The 23,240-nt window shown below is 28.3% G+C and overlaps 1 protein-coding gene across 1 annotated transcript in view; it reads left to right on the top strand.

Moving 5' to 3' along the window:
* LOC136083210 (L-threonine ammonia-lyase-like) overlaps window positions 1-20,441 on the top strand; it is a 114,803-nt gene extending 94,362 nt beyond the window's left edge. The window contains exons 9-12 of the mRNA XM_065802615.1: window positions 6,098-6,223; window positions 6,398-6,565; window positions 13,811-13,868; window positions 19,922-20,441. Coding sequence (XP_065658687.1) covers window positions 6,098-6,223; window positions 6,398-6,565; window positions 13,811-13,868; window positions 19,922-20,044 — 475 coding nt within the window. The 3' untranslated portion in view covers window positions 20,045-20,441. The remainder of the gene's footprint in view (window positions 1-6,097; window positions 6,224-6,397; window positions 6,566-13,810; window positions 13,869-19,921) is intronic.
* The last annotated feature ends 2,799 nt before the right edge of the window (window positions 20,442-23,240 follow it).

The following is a 23,240-nucleotide window of genomic DNA, read 5'->3' as shown; positions in this document are numbered from 1 at the left end:
TATAACTCATCATTCAATTAAGTCTCATCCTTATGCTGTTATTGGTCCTAAGTGCTCCAAAAATTCTTTTTCATCTTGTTTTTTTCCTTGAACATCAGTTCTTTGGAATTCGCTTTCTTTATCTTGCTTTCTTGATTCATATAATTTGCTATCCTTTAAGTCGTCTGTCAATCGTTATCTTGCTCTACAATCTTCATCTTTTCTCTTCCAGTAACTTCCAACTCAAATTAGTGGTTGCTTGCAGTGTCGTTGGAAGCAAGATGTTAAAAAAAAAAAAAAAAAACTGGTGAATTATTTGTAACACCATTCTAAATATTTACACGTGTCCATTTTAAGTTTCTTTTTGCAAAATTTAATTCCTGGTTCTGTTGGCAATGCTAAAATAATTAGATCGATAATAGAATTAATATTTAAGAAGTGGTTCAATCATTTTATAAAAAATGTAAGACCATCTAGGGCTAACCTTGTGTTATTAGTACTATATAATTTTGAGACACAAATATCATCTAACTTTATTGACTTCATAGAGAATGTTCTAATTGTTTTAACAATCTCATTTTGTGTATCATACCAACTGCAACCATTGAGTTTAGCAGTTTATAGACCTTTCAAACGTCTTTATAATCATGAAATTGGTAGCAGGTATTCTCGTCAAGGAAAATTTGTTTCAACATTTGTTGACATAGAAATTTCTGGAAATGCTAGGGCAAAAACATCAATGTCTGTTAACATCATTAACAGGTTTATCAGCATCTGGAATAAGTTCATTTTATCCAGATTGATTGAAAGATAAAGAATTTTATTTATTTTAGGTTACAAACAAACCCAATCAATCTACTCAAAGTCAATCCAGTTTTAATCAAAATAAAGCTCAATCCTAGGGCACTCAACATAAATCCGTTCTCAGTAGAAAAAACAGACCTAATCCTGAGATACTCAATATCAATTCAGTTTTATTAGAAATAAACAGACGTAATCTTGTGGTGCAAAAAAAGAAAAGTTGTAAAGTTAGCAAAAATGCAAGCAGATCCACTGAAATAAAAACCATGGGTTTTTATTTCCGTGGATCTGCTTGCATTTTTGGATCCACGCAAAAAAGAGCTTTTTCCATTTTAACTGATATTCAAGAGGCACTTTAGAATTAACAACATCAACGTAATGGAAATCAATTTAAAAGACTATGAATTCCATTTTATTCCAATTTAACTGATTGATAAACTCTAGTTTCCATTAATATGTATTAAATGTTATTAAATCATTATTTTTTTCAACAAATATTTACCAAAAATGATTCTTTATTTATTTTAAATTCTTTATTTTGTTCTGTATTTTGAGTTAGTATAATGACATTTAAAGTTTTTTTAAAACATCATTGAACCAAGTAAACCCTCAAAAGGGGTTAGTTGAACTTGGTTCTTTGAACTTAAACTAAGCCATTGTTCCAAGTACCTGCGTGTATTGGGATTACTTGAGACCCAACCAACATTTTTTAAGTGGTTTTGCAGGGGATTTTTAGGCAATTTTTTTTTACCATTTTTATTTTTTTATTTTTAGGTCAGATTATTTTTTTATTTTTACCCCAAGAAGTCCTAACGGTCTTGTCACAGGGCACCGCATTGCATTTAACCAGAAAGTTCACGCCTCCTTCTTTACCGTGACGCAAAAATATGTTCAGAGCTCGTTTCGAACCTAAATTTTTAGCGTTTCATTGGAGTTGTGCTCATCGATTACTTAGTGTTCCACTAAGTAAACAATGAACAAAACTACAGCGCTCCGCTAAAAATGCCTATATATGTCCATTGAAATTCCGCTCTAGAATACTTTCAGGGTACTTTTTTTTTTTTTAATTATAAGTACTCTAAATCAAAAAAATGGAAACTTAATTGTTATGTACACACAGAGACTCATGCTTTGACATTTTTTGTTCCTAAAAATAACTTTTTCACATAGCCCTACATTTGTTCAAAGTTGAAAATAGTCCCAAGTAATCCCGTTTTACAATATTTATATAAAAATCTAATTTTGTGGTCGACAGCTATCAAAGGTAATTTTTTTTATTAAAAAATTTTATTTTATAGTTTTGAATGAAATTTTTATATGCATTTGATCAAGTTATATAAATAAACCTAAGTCTAATATCTAAATAAACAGCTAAAACAAACAGCAAATTTTCTCAAAGCACATTTTTTTAATTGATCATTTATTTATTTTTTAACTTTGGATGAGTTGTTGTCATTGCGATATAGTTCACACTTTACCGAATTCAAATCATAAAAGAACTTGCCTGCATTGATATTTTTATGCTAAAGACGAATAGTAAAATGGCGTACCTTATGCAAGACATATCTAGATTATTTATAAATAAAAAATTATGCGAGAGCATTAAACTTTTTAGACTTTTCTTTTAGCGTGTTTTTGGATTTGGATTTCTGGTCAAATTTATAAAAATAGAAGATTTCAATAAAAATATATTTGAAGTTTTCAACTACATAAAAAAATACAGGGTCTAGATAATAAAGAAGATCAATATATAAATATTTGCACGAATAAAAATTTATAAATCAATAAACAACAAAATAATAATTAACATAATTATATATATATATATATATATATATATATATATATATATATATATATATATATATATATATATATATATATATATATATAAATATATATCAATATAATTATATCATAAATAATATAATTATATTGATATAATCGGATTTAAATTATATCAGTTCACAGTGGTCTAAAATGCCAACAATTCTGGCCAAACTAATATGTTTAAAAAGAAAGAAAATGAGAGTTTTAAGTCTTCTTCTATTCCACTATATTGACTTTTTGAATTAAACAATGTTACTTGCCCATAATGTGGTTGCTATGGAAGCCATTACGCCCTAGAATCAGTGTTAACTATTGACTATTTGTCTAAGTAAATAACGTACGGAATTTATTATGCTAGAATTGAAAATTAAGAAACATAAAACTAAAATAGTGTTTTGCGAAATTCAAAGTTATAATTACCTGTATAACACAAATGAGTGAACTTATGGTTATCCAGAAAACTTACAGTATTTTATACTGAACTAAGTTCTGAATATTCTAGAGGATTATCTTCGTCTTCTGAGCTTGCAATAACTATTATTGGAGATGTTAGCGAAACTATTAATACTTGTGGTGATGATAACATAATGATAACTTCTGAGGGTAATGCTTATTTGTTCCGGTGCTTTAGGCAATATAACAATTTTTAGCTATAAATAACTAAATCAGAGGTGTTCACCGCTCTATTAAAAATTTCATGTCAGCTAATGAAAGTAAATTTATTTGTGATGTTAAATTTCGTTACGGAATTGATTGTAGTTCTGGTCAAGCTTTATAAAACAGAGGCTTGATAGTTCAGGTGTTAAATCGGATAATTCCTTTTTCGCAACCACAGTGATACCCCTTAAAATAGTTGCAAATAATAATTTTATTTTTTGGAACAACCAAGCACCCCAATCTACAAAGTTTTGCATGCTGCTTAAACTAGATTGTACAAAGATAACTAAAGAACATATTTTAAAAGAAGAAATGAGGAAAAACCTAAAAATTGAAAAGCTAAGTGATCTTGAAATAGAACTACCTAACGTTAAAGTTTTAAACATTAACTATGAGCTATATGTAACGCTAATAGATGGTAAAATCGTTAACATATTAATCAATACTGAATTAAGCCGAACCTGTCCTATTTTAATCTTTTTTAAATATATTTTTCGCTGTTTATACAATTAAAAAAAAAAAGTACAGAGAAAAGTTTTCATAAAATAAAATAAAAAGATTTATATAAACAGAGAGGGGTCAAAAAAGATACAAATGACCGCAGTCACCAAAATCTTTTCATGGAACTTCACAAATAGGGGAAGTAAAAGATAAATGTTATAAAAGTTATACAACTTATAACTTATTTTTTCATAATATAACTTCGTTATATTATGAAAAAGTAACAATCTCCGTTAAAAATGTAGAGAAAAAGATTTTAAATAACAAAAACTCTTAAGAATAAAAAAAAATGTATATATCAAATTTCAAAGCTTTCATTTTGTTTTCATTTGGTTTTACCATATTATAATGGCTTTTTTTTAAAGCTGCCTCATACCTTATGCTCAAGATATGTTATGCTACACTCTTTATATTTCATTAACTTACGAGGCAGTGTTAATGTGAGCATCTCATTACAGTAGGTCTTAGAGAAATTCATGATTTATTTTAAATTTTGTTTGATGGTGGTTTGGTCTGAAATTTTTAAAATGGTTATACATAAAGATTATGTGTTAAAATCAATTCATCTCAAATATTATTTTTTCATATAATTCTGCTAGCATGTTTTTGCACACTAAATATCTTTTAAATTTGTGCTAGCCCACGCAATGTCACAATAATTAATGTAGCTATGAATTTGGCTAATTTATATCAGTTTTAGACTTTGATTATTTATCAGCGGACTAATTTTGTACATCATGCTAATTGTTTTGAAAAAAATAATTTATATTGAATTTTATCTGCGTTTATTGAGAGCTTGTTTGCTCTAAACCATTTACTTACTTTCATCAGTTCAATATTCACATCTCCATTTAGCTGATTAATATCACTATTGGACATAATAAAATTAGTATCATCAGCATATTTAATTTAATTTAATTTGTAGATACATTACAGAAGTCGTTTGTATAAATTAGAAATAGGAGAGGGTTGTGTTGCATTCTTGTATTCGTTTATATATATATATATATATTAAAAACAACTATCTAAGCGTTTTTCAACCTTCTCTTCTATTACATAAAATCGTATATAAATACAAAGTTATGATTCCCATGACAATTATAAAGCTACAGTAGTCATTAAAAACCATAAATAAATGAGTGACTTTCATCACGTTTATCTACGTGACTTTTACCACGTTTATCTTCGTGACTTATACCACGTATATGTAATAATTTTAATTCACCAACTTTAATAGAACAGGTTGAGGATTTAACCTTGTGAAACTCCACACAAAATATTTAATGTACTAGAAACCAGATTGACTATGTACTGTGTTTGGTTAGTAGGATTGCTTTTAACCAAACTAAATATTTAGTTTGTTACACCATAATAATTTAACTTTTCTAAAAGTATGGATTGATCTACTGTGTTAAATACTTTTAACAGATCAATAAATATTCCAAGTATGAATTAATTTTAGCTAATTTAACAATTGCAAGCTATTTTAAAGTATTTTTCTAAAAACCAAACTGCTTGGGGTAAAAAAAAATTTTTTGCAAAAAATTCTGATATATATACATAACGCGTTCAAATGTTTTTGAGGAAACAATGATGAAATCTATGGTTCCCCATGTCTGCAAAAATTCACAACAAGTTCATATGTGCTAAACAAATTCGTGAAAACTCTTTATTGGCAGCTGGATAATATGGGTAAAAAGTCTCCAAAGCAAGGAATACATTTTACATGAGAAGTAGGGAATTCCATACAATGCAAAGCAGCGGTGTTAATAAACAATGGCTTGTTAATTGCTGCAAATATACCATTTGTTTTAGTTACTGAACTCTACATTTTTATTTGCATTTTAGTATTTCTTCGTAAAAAGGATATATATTGCAGTTTCTAAATTTTGTACCATTTTGTATACTCAGATATTGCTGTTTGCTAAGATTGCTTTCAAAACTAAACTGCAAGGCTTCCTCTGCTAGGTATGCAGAGGGCTCTTTTTTGAAGTAAAACTGATGCAAGGTCATTGTCTCCTTTTTGGTGTGCACTAATAATTGCAGCATAAATGATTATTTTAAGATTATGTCGCTGGGTCTCATTCGAAAAGTGAGCTGCTTCTCTCCTTTTTAATAACAATGATTTTTCTTCTTAAAAAATACGTGGACAACCAAACGTTGATGGTTCTGGTAGTATAACAGCGTCTGTGATCAAATAATCAAAAACAAGTCTTGATAATTTTGGTAAATAAGAAACCCAAATGAATAGCGAAAGCAAAGATAAATATTTATGTAAAGCAATATGTTTGTATTGTTGTAAGGTAATTTTAATTCATTTTATTTTCAGCGAGCCATATATTGCTATGGCAGTCCTTCGCTTGGTTGAGAGCGAAAAGTGTGTTGTTGAGGGAGCTGGTGCAACAGGATTAGCTGCTGGGCTTTCTGGTCAATTATCTCATTTAAAGGGCAAAAGGTATAATATATTGTAACTTGTAGTTTCAAAACCATTTGCCAAATAATTTATAATAGATGTAATTGATTATTACTTAAATGATTTTATTGTTTAAAAAATCGGTTTAACATTTTTTCAAATTTTTTTTTTTATAAAAAAACTGTAAGATTTTAAAACAACAATTTTTTTAAAAAGAGTTGTTTTTTTACTATCTGGTGGAAATATCGATTCGACTGTTCTTGGAAGAGTTATTGACCGTGGATTAGCTGCTGATGGTCGGTTAATCAGATTTTCTGCAGTGATATCAGACAGACCAGGCGGTTTGTTGGAACTTGCTAGGGTGCTAGCAGAACATGGTGCAAGGTATTATAAATTTTATTAACTGAAAAAAAAAATGTGAGTTGAAAATGTCACAGTATGCATAAAATAACTAACTGACATTGGGTATCAGTTTTTGAGTTTTATTTAACCCAAATTAAATTTCACTTACAGGCTATACAAAGTTATATATATATGTATATATATATATATATATATATGTATATATATATATATATATATATATATATATTTATATATATATATATATATATATATATATATATATATATATATATATACATATATATATATATATATATATATATATATATATATATATATATATATATATATATATATATATATATATATATATATATATATATATATATATATATATATATATATATACTTATACTTTTATGAGAATTTGTTCTTGATATTTTTCTGTAATTTTGTTATTTTCTAGATGTTTTGTAATTTCTTTTTATTTCGTTATTTTTTTTTTGCGCATTTTCTTACTTTATTTTTAAAACTTTATTTTTTTCATGATAAACAATACTTGTTATTATAATACTAATATTCATGACATTATATTAAAGTTGTTAAACGAAAGATAAAAAAAAAAAAAAAATATGAATGTATATACCTTTTTTTTTTAACATCTTCGCTTGCAACAAGACTGCAAGCAACGACTACAAGAGTTGGAAGTTACTGGAAGAGAAAAGATGAGGTTTATAGGGCAAGATAACGATTGGCAGACAACTTAAAAGATTGCAAATTATATGAATAAGGAAAGCAAGATAAAGGAAGCGAATTCCAAAGAACTGATGTTCAAGGAAAAAAACTAGACGAATAAGAGTTTTTAAAGCACTTAGGAACAGTCACAGAAGAAGAATGAGACTTAATTGAATGATGAGTAACACGAGAATGAATTTTAGTAGATGGCACAAGAAAGGCTAGCTCTTTAGAGCAGTGCCTGTTGTAGTATTTGTAGAAAAGTGAAAGAGAAGCAACATTACGACAATGTGATAATGGTTGGAGGTTGGCTGTAAAATCAAGTTCAACTATGTTTACAATACGTTTTTGCACCTAGTCTAAAAGAAAAAGGGCATCATTGGCCTAACTTTTGAGATGAAACACAAGATTTCATGACCTGAGAATAGTAGGCTTTGGCGTTAGACAAAACCTTTTTACAATGGTTTCCAGCAATAGCAAAAAGACATCTGTTTTCTCGAGAAATATTTTGCTGATAGATATGGAAGTAATAGTTTCAATTGGAAATTGCAGCAGCACAATGTGAGGTAAACCATGGGAAGAGTAAGGCTTGACTTGGAATTCTTGAGAGGGAATAAAAGATTCCATGCTAGCCTGAACCCAAGAAGTTAAGTAAGAAGCACATTTATCAGTAGTAAGACGAAAAATTTCTACCCAAGGGCCATCACTAAGAAAATCACGGAAAGAGTCCCAGTCATAGTTAATTGTAAGAGGTACAATTTTAGGGGGATTCTGGGGATGAAGAAGAAGTTTTTGAGAGATCAAACTGTGATCAGAAGCACCTAAGGGTAAATGTGAAGAAACTAAGCTCTGACTATGATCAGAAACAAGACTTAAGTCAAGTAGAGAAGGTAAATGATTCTGGTTGTCAGGAAAGCGAGTGGGAAAGATGACTATTTGAGTTAGAGATTGAGAAAGGTAAAAGTTGTGGGCCTGCAGAGTCACTGACACTAGAGTCAAGCCATTTAGTGTGATGAGCAATAAAGTCACCAACAACAACAATATTGGCTGATAGATAAAGAGAGAGGCCTTGGTTAATTTCATCAGAAATAGCATCGAAAAGAGTGTGGTCTTGAAATGAAGGAGAGCGATATAGAGCAAAGAGAAACGCGGAAGACTAAAGTGGTGCTAAACGAAAGCACATAAAAGATATGTCAGTGGATTCAAACCAAGTTTCCCGACATAAGGGTGAATTATTATAAATGTAAATGCCTAGGCCAAGCATGTGACTATCGGAGTCTTCATGAATTAAAGGAAGAAAACCATCAACACTAATATCACAAGATAAGATAGCGGAACTCAAATTAGTTTCACAAAGAGCAAGTAGGTCTGGCGAACTTTGCAAGAGATAAAATTCAACAGAAAAAAATTTACTTCGAAGACCACAAATATTAGTGAATATTATATTTTTATTTCAAGAGGTTGTGCATATCAAACATTTTCGAGGCATTCGATATGATGACAGAAGCTATGTACCACGTAAATTTACCACAAAGTTCCTCACAAATGATTCCTCAAAAAAAATTAATCAAACTTCAGTACTATTACCTTACGATTTCGGGGAAGAAAAATAAGTTTGAAAAATGTTACAATTTGCTTTGATTTTTTAGAGAGTTAATTTTGAAGTTAAAGAAGAAAAACTACAGCACATTTTATATCTCTAGCTCATTAAAATCATTTCAAAAATCGCTAATGTTTATTAATTAATAATAATGTTATTAACTCTCATTCACAGATAGTATTTCTATCACAGATACAATTTCTTTTGCAGTATTTTATATTTTACTAATGATAAACATTTTCAAAAAATGTGTTATACACAGACATTAAAATATGCTTTTATTTATATCTATATATGTATAATAATTGCTTAATACAACACGCAATTTTCGCCTAAAAATTTTCAGAAAGAGTATTATCAACAGCCGGTTCTATTGAAACACACAAAAAAGAACAAATTTAAATTTTGAAATATTTAGTTTACTTTTATTCTTAAAATATGTGGAAAAAAATATCTATTTAAAAGAATATTAGAATTATTCAAAATTTATAATTAAATATTATATAAAGAAAAATATACGTATGTATGTATGAATAATATACATTGTATATGTGGTTTTGTGTACGTGTACATAAAAGTGTATTTGTATCTTTGTATTTATGTATGTGTAGATATGTACATGTGCGTGTATGTATATAAACTTTTAACTAAACTGTTTTGCTGTCTTTATTACCAACTTTTTTATACATTTTACAAAGTCGAAAAAACGAAGAACAGACTAAGAGAACTTTTATAATAAACAAATAAGTATTTATCAATTGATGAATTAAAATGTACAATAACAATAATCAATTAAAAATGACTTAACAAATATTGAGTGGACTTTGAACTGAACTTTTAGCTTAGTTCTGACAGAGACTTTTAATGTACTAGAAAAAAAATTAAAAATAGCATTAATGACAATAACGCTTTTTAAGTAGCCTATTTATTTAAAAAATGTGAATATTTGACAAAGATCCTGTACCTTTATTATTTAAAAGTATAAAAAGAAAAATAAGAAAAAATATTTGCATAAAAATTATGGACATGGACATATATTCACTCAACATACAAAAAAAATCTCGATCTTCAGATTATTCCAAATATCAAAAAAATCACATCCAAACTAAGCCTAATATTAAAAAAATTTAGTTTCAAGTCTAAGCGGTTCTCTGCAACAAGACCTATTGGTCTTCTTTGAGTCTCCACATTCTTTATTTTTTATTTTTACTGATGTTTTCATTGGTATTTTTTTCTTTTTTATATATTGTATGAAGATAATTAAGGTAAAGGACTCACATTGAAATTTGGTTAAAACTGTTAAATTTTAAATAAACTTCGATACATTTGTTTAGGTAGCAGATCCCCTTAAAATAAAGTTGTTTAAATTTTTGTTGTGGAACATTAATTGCAAATAAATTTTTTTTTTAATTAATTAAATTTCTTTTTTTTATTTATAAAATTAAAAAAAAAAGTTGTAATTAAGGACTAATTACACATTTAAGCTGCCATTTTAAAAAATTTTCAAACATGATTGTAAAAGTTTTACTAATGCTAGAAACTCCAAATTTTCAGTGTATATTTAGAGTACTATTTAACAGGGTTTTCTACCATGTATGTGAAAAATGCATAATTATTTTTTAAGTCATTCAATTTTTTTCAAAAAGTAGTAAATGAAGTACGCAAAGAGATAAAAAAATATATTTAAAATAAAAATTGAACTTTCATTATGGTACAAACCCCAGACAACACAACAAGGAACATTTCCTGAAAATTTCAAATCAAAATCTTTATTAGAAGTTGAGAAAACGTGTTTTATGTGTTGCAAAAAATAAATTTAAAAAATAAAATCACTAGAAAAACGCTTGTAAAGATTGTGTAATAAAAAAAAGTCTAAAATTGTTATTATTCTAAAAGTCACAAGCAAAATATGATGCCTCTTCTTCGTATTTTTTTGTCAACTTTTTTTGTCAACAACCTTTTTTTCATAACTTTTATTAACTTTAGTCGGTATAAGAAATCAAGAGAAGAAATTTTTTTGTTGATACTAGCTGTGAAAGTCTTTTTTGTCTTGTATCCATTATCAAAAAAAAACTTCTTAACACTTGAAAAACTTGCAATCGATAATGAGGCTGTAGTTTTTTTTTCTTTTTTTTTGATGTGTAATTTCGAATTTATATTTACGTTTTCTAGTTGTGCAACAAGTTTATTTAAAAGACGCAAACAAACTTCTAATGAGAATAGTTTTTAAGCAAGCATGCAAATATAACCAAAAGATGTTGTATTATGAGTAAACTTTAAGCTGTGAAACTCGTCTTAAATTTTTTTTGAGCTGGTAAAATATTAGGCTAACAGGATATTTTTAGAGCTAAGTATGTATTTGCTAAGTGATAAGACCTAAAGAAAATCACTACTTTTATGCATATGATTAGGGCTGTCATTGGTGACTAGCAAAAGTTGACATTGAAAATGTATTTAAAAATTAAAAAGAAAATGAGTTATTGGTCAAGAAACAACTTGCCATCATTAGATTTTTATGGAAAATTTACCTTTTGGGATCCGAAGCAGATAAATTCTCATGCACAGATATGTAGGTATTGCACACTTTATTTTGTCAGTGCTATTTCCCGGAATTCAGAAAAAAAAATTTAATTAAAAATATAGCACAAAGCAAATATTTAAAGATTGGTCCTTTAGACATATTGGGAAGAACTAACAAATCCTGTCTAATAAAAAATTACACATCAAGAAATGGTATCATTTACGGCTTGTTAGAATAGATATAAAACTTTAAAAAGGATTTATATTAATATATTTATATTTTACTTATTTTTTCTTAGTAAAGATATTTTCGGTCATATTCATCTCAGTATCCATATCTAAAGAGTGCAGTATCCATATCTAAAGAGTAGAATTTGTTTAAATATGCTGTAAAAATGCAAAAAGAGTCAGAGTTATCAATTCATGATTTTAAGGAACAAATGAAAAAATTCAAACTATTTTTTTTTCTCGGACGGTCACAAAAGATTTCATTTTTTGCATTTTTGAGAACAGTAATGTATGAGGATCATTCCCTCCAAAGGTGTTTTTGGATCTTCCGTGACAGTTTCTCATGATTCCCGGACGTGACCTTAACCAACAAATTCTTGCAGCATTTTTTTCTGCATCAAGTACAAATAGGTTTGTTTGACAAAAAAAACCACAGTAGAATGTGATTCTAAGTTCGGATCATGTTTATTATAAAAAAAGATAATTGCTTTTTAAAAGATTAGTTCAGAAACTGTAAATAACATATCTGATCTTGCTTTCTTATGCTACAGAAGAACACAGTTAACACTGATCTTGTCAAAATTTTCGAAATTCTAATTTTTCTATTTTAGTTAAGAACTTTATTTAAAGCTGTGCAGTCTCCAGGTATTTGTTAGCATATTTATTAACTTTCAAGAAACAAAAAAAAAATAGATAAACAAGATTTAAAAAATGTTTGCTCTTTAAAATTAAATATCACTGCGCAATTTTGATTTTGAATTTAATTGTTATGAATATATAGTATTAGTAACCATGATAATCAAAATTTTTTATACAAATTTTACTTAAAAGTCAAATTTAAGAACAAGGAAATTTTCTTTCACAATATGTAGAATCTCTAAAAAAAGAAGAAAATTTTGTTTTTTAGAAGATTAAAAATAATTTTCGATTTTCAAACTATCAAAAAAGATTATCAAAAAAAAAAGGAAATAAAAAGATGAAAGGTTCCTGAGTTAAAATTGTTATGAATATATTTCTAATAAATTTGAAAAAAGTATAAACAAGCATGTAACAAACTGGCAGCACAAAAGAAACACTTTTTAAACGTTTTTACTTTTTTTAGAGATTCCACATATTATGAAAGAAAATTTCCTTGTGCTATCAAATTTGACTTTTAATTAAAAATTTGTATAAAAAATTTTGATTATCATGGCTACTAATATTATATATTCATAACAATTAAATTCCAAAGTCTGCAAAACCATGCATGCAAAAAAATTAATTATTTAAATAGGTTAGTAAACCCTCAGTGATGAAAAGCATGATGGTTCTAGTCATTAAGAAACTTAACACATTACAGATATTAATTTTTATATATAAGTATAAAAACAATCTTCAACCAAGCGTTTTTTCAGTTAACTTCCTGATATCATTATCTGAAAAATATAATCTGCGTTCACATACTATCAACTACGAAAAATTAAATCACAGCAGTCAAGTTTTCTAATTACAAACCGTGGTCAATATGGAATAGTTTCCAAAATAAAAGTATTAAAGTCCTAAAAAGCATTTCATCATTAAAACAACTAAAGTGCATCTCCTTAATTCCTGACATGTATATTATGGTTTACGGTATTTGATTTCAGATTTTTTTGTATTTTTTCTTTTTATTTATTTTTTCTATTTTCTTTCTTTTATGTGTTTTAATATATTTTTTTTTTTGTTTCCAATTTTTTACACTAAAAAAAAAAAAAAAAATGAGTTTTGCTTTATTAAATTTTTTATTTTACTTTCAAAATTAAAGTATTTTTTTATTTTATTTTAATGAGTGATTAAAGGGGCTCTATGAAAAGGTTGTGATGATAAACGCATCACCCTTACCTTCTTTGATTCCCTGACTGATTATAACAGTATATATATATATATATATATTATAAATTAAAAAGATTAAAAAACGTTTTTTTATAAAGGTTTTTTATGTTTACGATGTTATTTATTTTACATGAAAAATTGTAATATTGTTTAATCAGCGAAATAAAAGTTAAATAATACTAAAAAAAAATTACATTGTGGTAACTTCCGAATATTTTATTTTTTTGGTCGGTTTTCATAAATCAAGAAAAAAAATATTTAATAAAACAGCTTTAGTTAGTTTTATTGTAACTCTAGATTTTATTAAATATTATTCTTGTCTTATATTTATTAATTTTATGTATTTTTAGTGTTAAAGATATCTTCCATGAAAGAGCGTGGTTACAAACAACAGTTTTCAAAGCAGAAGTAAGCAATAATTTGCTTTTTCACATTTCATTCAATTCTATGTTAATCTATGTAGAGTTTTTTTCACGTAGTCTATCAATAGTTTTTAATGGAAACCAACTATTTAAATGAACTAATATAAAGCTCATTTTAAATTAAAGTTAATGGCACTAATATAAAGCTCATTTTATTATATATACATATATATATATATATATATATATATATATATATATATATATACATACATATATATATATATATATACATATATATATATATATATATATATATATATATATATATATATATATATATATATATATATATATATATATATAGAGAGAGAGAGAGAGAGAGAGAGAGAGAGAGATTTTATTTGTATGTATATATAAATTAATTTGTATATATACATATGTATATATACAAGTTAATTTGTTAGTTAATTAATGTTTCTTTTTACTATATATTAAATAGTTTTTGTATTTAAAAGTTTTAAACTAAAAAATGATAATTGTATAACCGAAACATGTTGTTTTAACTAAAGAAATTTATATATATATATATATATATATATATAGATATATATATATATATATATATATATATATATATATATATATATATATATATATATATATATATATATATATATATATATATATATATATAGTGAGTTGCCAAATTATTAGGGACACTTTATTTTTTAAGTAATTTTAAAGTATAAACTACTTTAATTAATAAATACGTATCTTGCAGAGATTTTCTTTTATTGTTTTTATTGTTAGAAAGCTTTATTTAGAATATAAAACAACATAGTTACTTATTCATAGCTATTTATTTTTTATCAAAAGTTTTAACATAACAAAGAAGTTAATAATCTTAATATTTTCTAATGCCACCCTTTGCTACAAAAACGGCTTTCAGTCGTCGGGGCATGCTGTCTATGAAGAATTTTACATCGTGTCGGAGACTTGGGTTGCTATGCCACTCTGTTATAAGGGTTTCATCAATTGCTGCTTGGTAGTGATGATATCTTTGGCAATTTCCCGTATTGTGAACTTCAATAGATTTTCTATGGGGTTCATATCAGGTGAATTCCCTGGTCAAAGCAAAAAAATTTTTTCAGTAAGGAATGCTATAACACTTCTAGCTTTATGGCATGGTGCTGAGTCATGCATAAAAGTCTACTCTTCATAAACGAGAAAACCATTCTTGATCCTGGGGAAGGAGTTGTATTCCAGTACTCACTTGTACTGGCCCCGCCTTATGATCCCTTTCACAATGTAAACACAGCCCATACCCTTGGCTGAGATCACAGACCACACCATTATACTTACAAGATGTTTAATCTTTCCAAAACGTCAGTCCTGGTGGAATTTTTCTCCTGGGCGTTGTCGAGCAAAGAGCTTTTGTCCATCAAAATTTAAAATGTTGATTTGTCTTAAGTTCGCTGACCTGTAAAACATTTTAAATATATTTTAAATTATTAAACTTAAATTTTTCTGGTTTCTTACAGTATTATAAATTATATTTACTCTACTCCTGTCATCAATAGTCATATGCTGGAGTTTTCTAGCCCATTCCACTCGCTTTTTCTTTAATGGCTTCAGTTAAACATGGTTTTTTGGTTGGACAACAATCAATTAAATTCTATTCAGCCAACCTTCTCTAAACGGTCCTTTTGGAGACGTTAACTCCTTCATTGTTTATCATTTTAGCTAGTTGAGCCACACTTTTTTTTCTGTTTTTAAGACAGTTGTCTCTAATTTTACGGTCGCAACGCGGAGTAGTGATCCTTTTTCTGCCACTTTTGCCAACATAATCTGGTTCTAGAGACACATTTGTAGCAGTTATTTTTTAAATTCGGCTCACTACTGACAATTTTTTATTTATACGACATAATAAATAGTGAGTTTATTAAACATTTTACAAAATAGTGTCTTTTTTTAGTGATAATTTTTCCCCTTTTATATATTTTATTTTTTTAATTAGTCATACTTTTGCCATTTTTCAGTTGAATTCAAAGCGGACCCCCAAGACATTATTAATTTTTTTTTTTTGCAGATTCGAAATCCCCATAAAATTTTTCATTAAAATTTATTTCCTTTTCGTTTATAAGTTTTAAAAGAAAAAGTTGGCACATCCTTCTCAAATATGCATCACACAACTAATAGCATGCTTGTCAGAGTGGTTGAATTTAATTTTTATCCTCAAAAATGAATTCCCTGACCGATGAAAACCCTAAAAACATGTATAATATGTTGTTTTTTGATAAATAAATAGTTTTAGTCATTTTCTAACCTCTTTAAGGCACTGTGTGCTCCACCACTGTGTGCTCCACCACTGTGTGCTCCACCACTGTGTGCTCTAACCACTGCGTTACGGCTGATCGTTTTTATCTTTTAAGTTAAAGATTGGGTGTTACATGGAAATAAGGTGCAAAACAAACTTTATTATGGCTGAAAGTTTAGAAGATTTGATTTACTTTCAGCCCATTTTCGAGTTGCATCTTGACGAGTTTGATTCTATTTTTGCAGTTATTGACCAGGATTTGCTTATTGACCGCTGCTGAAAAGCAAAATAGTTAAGATATACCATAAATAACACTTTCCTGTCACTTTTATAACAAAATATGTTTGAGCATGAGGGGTCTCACTTTTCACGTTAATATTAAACATTCAGATGCTTTATCAAATTTTTCTAAAGTTTTAAAAGATATTAAAAAAGATAAAATACCAGATGAAGTTCATGACCATAAAAATTTTCTAATATATTTAAAAAGAAGTGTTGCAAAGCTTTCATCAGATGTTTTTAGTTTATACAAAATCATTTTAACGCTTATATATATGATATAACACAGCAATATACAGTACTCCACAATACTTGGATTAGAAGTATAACCATGTATTGTTACATCTTTCTAGTCAATCAGTTCACTGCGATACAGTTTCATTTTGGAAGGCTTATGTACTTTCAAATAGGGATCAATCTCTTATTACCTATTTTCTCGGAATTGTATCTATTTAGATTTAGAAAAGTTTTTAGATATTATAAGGAAGAATACTTCCAACAGTATATATCTTTTTCTATTTGTTGCTCAATGTTAAGGAATCAATGATTTGTCTGAGCACAAACTTGTAAACACGCGTAATTGATCAGGCTTGTAGAAAATAAAAATTGAGGCATTATTTATTTTTATTACTGCTGAAACAACCTTTAAAAATATGGTTTAAGTCTATCAATAAAAATGTCAATAAAGATATTATATTCTCTCATCTTAAAAATTCAAATTTTGTATTAAATTTCTCCAAGATTAGAAATGAAACTGACACTTTTGTTAATAAAGATGTTTGTTCAAATGTTCTAGAGGATATCTTGAACTTGTATAAGTTAGCAAGGACGTTTTCCCATGTCAAGGATAATCTATATGCTTACAAAAACTGTCACTGTCACTGCGAACTTCACTAAAGAAAAATAGTACTTATCATTAAGTATATGTTATATATATGATCAACAACAAGTTAATTTCACATTTGACAATTGAAAACAATTATCTGGTCTTATTATTTAAATTTTTAAAACAGCTATTTTCATATCTATAAATGACTAAAAACATTTTGTGGGGCCAGAGTATTAATACTAATTTTTCTATTAAATTGTTTTGTTTTCATCAAAAAAAGTTTTTCACAATCATGCTTCTATCAAAGAAAAATTTTGCTTTGCATAAAAACATTATTTATTGGGGCTTGAAAACAAAAGATATGACCGTATTTAACCAAGTTTACAAACCCTTTGGGATTTTTTGGGGATTGGAACTTTAAATAGTTGATAACATTGCAATAACAATTGGGGCAAACATTAAAAAAAAATTTTTATCGGTTTTATTCCTATATTCCAAGATTTTTACAAAACTTTCTCATCCATTCTAAGCAAGTTAAGACCTCCCCTCCCCCCCCCCCCCCCTAGATCTCTGTTGACTAATTTTTACTTGTTATCAACAAGGACTATATCTTAAAGCTAAAAAACATTCAGTGTAAACCAACCTTAATATTTAAAAAATATAAACGCACTGAAAAAAATAAAAATAGTTTTTAATTGCTTTTGTTTTTGTTTTTTTTTAATTTATGGTTTTTAATTTATAATAAAATTAATGACATTTAAAACGCCAAAGCAATGAGCCAAAATATAGAAGAAAATTAAATTGTAAAACATTTTACATGAATGTTGAACATTTGGTCTAGAAACTAATGTCTCTCTTTCACTCTAATGTCACTCTTTGCATGCAAATTTTTTTCATCATGTTTTGAGCCCCCTTTTTCGTTGTAATTAAGTCTAATCATTCAGTAGACCCTCGCATGCCAACTTTAATTTTTAATTATAACTCCAATTTTCTCATTTGGATACAAATACAGATTTAACAATTTATGGCTATGAAAATAGTCGTTTTAAATAGATGTACTATACTGCAGTTTTTATACGCTTTTTGCATAGTAGGTACTGGCTTTTCATCAATCTCAAAGTAGACATTTTTGTGGAAATTACCATCTTTTATTGACCGGAACACTTTTTTATTTAGAATGGTATTATCTTTATAGCCAAAATCACTTACAGATGCGTTATTCTTGCGAGAACCGATTACAGTTAATATTTTCTGTTAATTTTCAGAAGAAAATGGGACTAAGAATGGTTTTGACTTTTAAACAGATTCCATTGATGCTTTAACACAAGTTCTTCAACATAGTAAAAAACAGCTTGCTGCAACTAATATTATCATAAATCGGCAAGATGTTTTGAAATTTATGAATTTTAGTCTTACCTTGAGCTTTTCTTCAGTTCTAAAACATAAAGAAACGTACTTGAAACTGTACTACTCGCCTTTGAAATTACATTCAAGAGTAATGAGGGTAGTAAACTTTACATGGTCACCGTTTCTAAACGCTAAGAGTTTCGTTGATGAACTTTAAATTATGTAAAAGGCTTTTATAAGCTTATACATAATTTAAAGTTTAACTTTGGCTTACTATAGAATAACGAAGGTTTTTTTCCAAAATATGTTTTCCTTAACGGGGATCAAGAAGATAAAACTCTCGGTGTATTTTTTCCCCCAAGTTTCAATCGCCGTAATTTTTTGTAAACTCTTTTCATTTGATATATTATGAACATATAAAAGTTTTAAGCTTATACCATGCTTACCATGCGTATCATGCTTGGAAAATAATCATCTTGAACTCAAAAATCCAAGTTTACCAGTTAAAACGCAAAATCTGACTCAGACAAAATTGAAAGATTTTTAAAACGATTCTAAATGTACTTATAAGGTCTTACAAGTACTTCCATAGATTGATTTTTTGGTCATTTTAAATGAGGTTGATCTTGAATTTGATAGCGTGAAGTGTACTTTTCAGCACTTGTACAATCGTTTATTTTATTTTTGTTGCACTGACAATAGTTTTTAAACGCTCGATCTGTTGTTTAAAATTCGCAATGGTCATTGGAAAATTGCAAATGAAATTGTTTATAAACAACTTATTTAAAAAAAAGCTAAATATTTATCATTCTGTACTGTTAAGATGACAGTTCAACATATAACACTTTGTACTATTGTTTTTATGTTTTTTTTGTATGTTTTTACGTATAAACATATCAAACTAGGGTTGCGCATAAATAACCTCTTAGAAACTTTATTTTCAAGCCTAAGGTCATTTCAAATGGCATACTTGAACCAATATTCAGTTCTAATGACTATTATCTGTTTAAAACTTATTTATAATTATCTACTTAAATATTTTCTTTAAAATTATTACCATAAGATTTTTTTCCTTGAGTAAAAATCAATAAAACCAAAAACGTTGTGGTGTACAAACATCACGAAACTCGATGATGCAACGAGCTGATGATGCAGTTTAAGTTTTAGATTTAATTTTTTTTCTTAATTATAATTTAAGTTAGACTATTACTAGATCTAATAACTATATATAAGTTATAACGTGGTTATAGCGCTCTATGGAGCGCTTGATGGAGCGCTATAACCACGTTATAAGTTTGTTTTATTCTTTGATTAATAATATTAGATAAAAGTGATTTGTGAAGTACGCGATTACGAACACGGTTGTGCATTGCGAAAGATATTAGAAATCAAATACGATGATGTCAATTGGTTGACTAACACCATTCACGATAAATCCGAAAATTGACAACTACCCCAAAATACTTTCAAAATCAAAACTTCTTGAGTTTTGTATCTGTGGTTATTTAAAACTTATTTAAAGATTTGAAAGTTTTATTATTAAATTTTTTTAGAAAAATAAAGTTTTTGTTAAATTTTTTTGGAAACGTTTTGTGTTACATTTTTCAAAATAAAATAAAAAAAAAAAGTTTTACTTAAAGGCTTCATTAATTTGGCATTTATTTAAGAATTGTAAAAAAACAACATTTATTTTGTGTTACATTTTTTTAAATTATATTTAAAAAAAAAATTTAAAGCTTTATAATGTGTAAACGTTTTCCTTTTTTAGTTTATATAATTTATTCACGGAATAATATTTGTTTACTTTTATAAAATAAACGTTTTTATTAATAGGTAAAAAAAAACATATTTTTTGAAGAGTTTTTTTAATATCTTTTGATTTCATTTTTTTCGGATTTTAAAATGTGGTTTGTATATACGAACAAAATAATATAAATTGTAACGAAAAATTGTTTTATAAAAAATGACTGATGGATGATCTCTTAACGGACACAGTTGAAATAAAAATTTTGGGAAAAGGCATGATTTATTTACTTTATTCACGAGAGCAAAACTGCGCACATCTAATTTTACAAAAAAATGCCGAATACAGCAAAAAACCACCAAGACTGCAGGAAAACTGTCTGTTTTCTTTGCTTCAGTAAATGTCAGAGGGAACTGACACCTTTCCTAAATGAAAAATGCCAAACAATACTCAATGAGAGGATCGATTTTAGTAATGACAAAGTTCCACTTGGAATTTGTGAAAAGTGTCGTTCTTGTTTAAGAAGAAAGGATTCTGGAGAACACATCAATCTCCCATCACTTTACAACTTTGAGACTATAAAAATTCGACCTCAAACTAGAGACACACAATGTGACTGTTTGATTTGTTCTGTTGGAAAACTGAGAAATAATGGTCAACAGAAAATTCAGCTTTTGCAGAGCTCAGCACAAAATACTCCATCTTCAACTGTCCAAAAACGATGCTCTGACTGTTTTTCAATTATTGGAAGAGGATTACCTCATCATTGCACAAAGGGCACTTTGCGAAATAACCTTGTTGCTGTTGCAACCAAGGATCCTGTTGCATCTGAACGAGTTGCTGCTCTTGTTGTTTCAAGTAAGGATTCTTCTCCACATGGCACTGTTCGATTGAGTCAACCACAAGGTGGAAGAATGCTTCCAATAATGCCAGGTAAAAGTTTAACTTTCATGAAAAGATATTTTAGAAATTTCGAAATTAAACAATATCTGCATTTATTTTAGGTTCCTCATCAGCTAGAAAACTATTTCCTCCAAACCCATCAATTAGTATAAAAGAACTTGTTCAAGTTCAGGCAAACACAGGGCTTTCAAACAATGGCATCAAGAGACTAGCTGCTACAATTAATCAGTCAACTTCACAACATATTGTTGAGAAAAACTATGCTGTAAAATTTGATGCAGTTAGTAAGCAGCTTTCTCACCATTTCACGAGTTCATTGATTAAAGATCATGCTGGATGTGGAAGGACTGTCATTCATTGCAAGGACTTCAAAGAGCTTAAAAATCAACTCATTTCTATGAGAAGCACATCAAACAATCATATTGTGAAAGTTTGAATTGACGGTGGGGGAGAATTCCTGAAAGTAAGCCTTGGAATTATTGAATTAAATCGTGAACCTAACACTCCCCCAGCAAAACTCAATTGCACAAACAAGTTTTTCAAGGACACTGGAGTTAAGCAGCAACTTATTATTGCTGTCTCTGAGGACCTGCAAGAAAACTACTCAAAAGTGTCTCAAATTTTCGAATTGATCAATATGAGAGACCAAGATTTTGTTTTGTCCTGTGACCTAAAACTGGCAAATATAATTTGTGGTCTCCAAGCACACTCAAGTGCACACCCCTGCACCTGACGTGAGTCAAGTGCAAAAGGACCTTTTAAATCAAGGAAAATTAAGAACTTTCCAATCTCTTGATCAGAATGTCTCACTTTTCAATGCAGCAGGATCAAACATCAAAAGAGCTCGTGATTACATGAATGTTGTTCATTCTCCTGTATTTGATCTTGCTGGTGGCACATTAGTTTTGGACTTCATACCGCAAATGGAGTTGCATCTCTTTATTGGTGTTTTCAATCATCTCTTTGCTGCCCTACTAAAAGTTTTCCCTCAAAGAACTCTTTGGACTGATTCACTGCACATTAAACAACAGCCTTATCATGGAGGGCATTTTGCAGGAAATGAGTGCAGGAAGCTGCTAAAAAATATTGATCTTCTTCAATCTATTGTCGAGAAACACTCATGCTATGCTGCAATACCATTAGTTGATGTATTTCGAAAATTCAATGCAGTAGTGTCTGCCTGTTTTGGATGCGTTCTTGATCCAAGTTATGTACAAAAAATTGAAGCTTTCAGAGTGGCTTATGTGGCACTGCAAAATATTTCTGTGACACCCAAGGTTCATGCTGTATTTTTTCATGTGAAAGATTTCATTGACAAACACGGCCAAGCTCTCGGACTTTACTCAGAACAAGCAACAGAGGCAATGCATCACAACTTTCAAGTGCATTGGCACTTGAAAGTTGTGATGCAAACGACCTAACCATCATCCTGAATACAAAGTTGTGTACAAACGACCTAACCATCATCCTGAATACAGTAAAAAGTTGCAATGCTGCCTTGTGGACTTTAATAGTAAACATTGCTTGTGAAAAGAGCCATTTTAGAATGATTTTTTCTTGTATTAGAATATTTATTTTAAAGCATAATTTTCATTTTACGATAAACTCTCAGAATATGTCTTTTTGTTTCCCTAGTTCATATTTATTGGAATAACCTATATTTTGTACTATATTCTGTCGGTTTTTGACGAAAAACTCGAAAATTATGGTTTTTTTATTTTCACCCCCCCCCCCCACGTCTTTGTCGTTCGGTACGGCCCTGTCAATAACTTGCCAGGACGTTGTAATCTGATTTTAATACTTATATCCAAGTGATCCCCATAGTGTGGGCTATCATTCCACAAAAGGGTTTTCTCGGGTCAGAAAGTCAAGGTTAGAACCCATTTTTAACACTGTGAGTTTATAGTTATTTTTACAGTTATTAAAAGGTAAATTGAATATTATTAATATAAAAAGATTGTTGTTATTGGAAACGACTGTGTTATAAGATTTTATT

The sequence above is a fragment of the Hydra vulgaris genome, chromosome 08 (assembly GCF_038396675.1).
Source record: "Hydra vulgaris chromosome 08, alternate assembly HydraT2T_AEP".
Lineage (NCBI taxonomy): Eukaryota > Metazoa > Cnidaria > Hydrozoa > Anthoathecata > Hydridae > Hydra > Hydra vulgaris.
The sequence above is the reverse complement of the archived record's forward strand: the minus strand, read 5'-3'. Positions and strand labels throughout refer to the sequence as shown.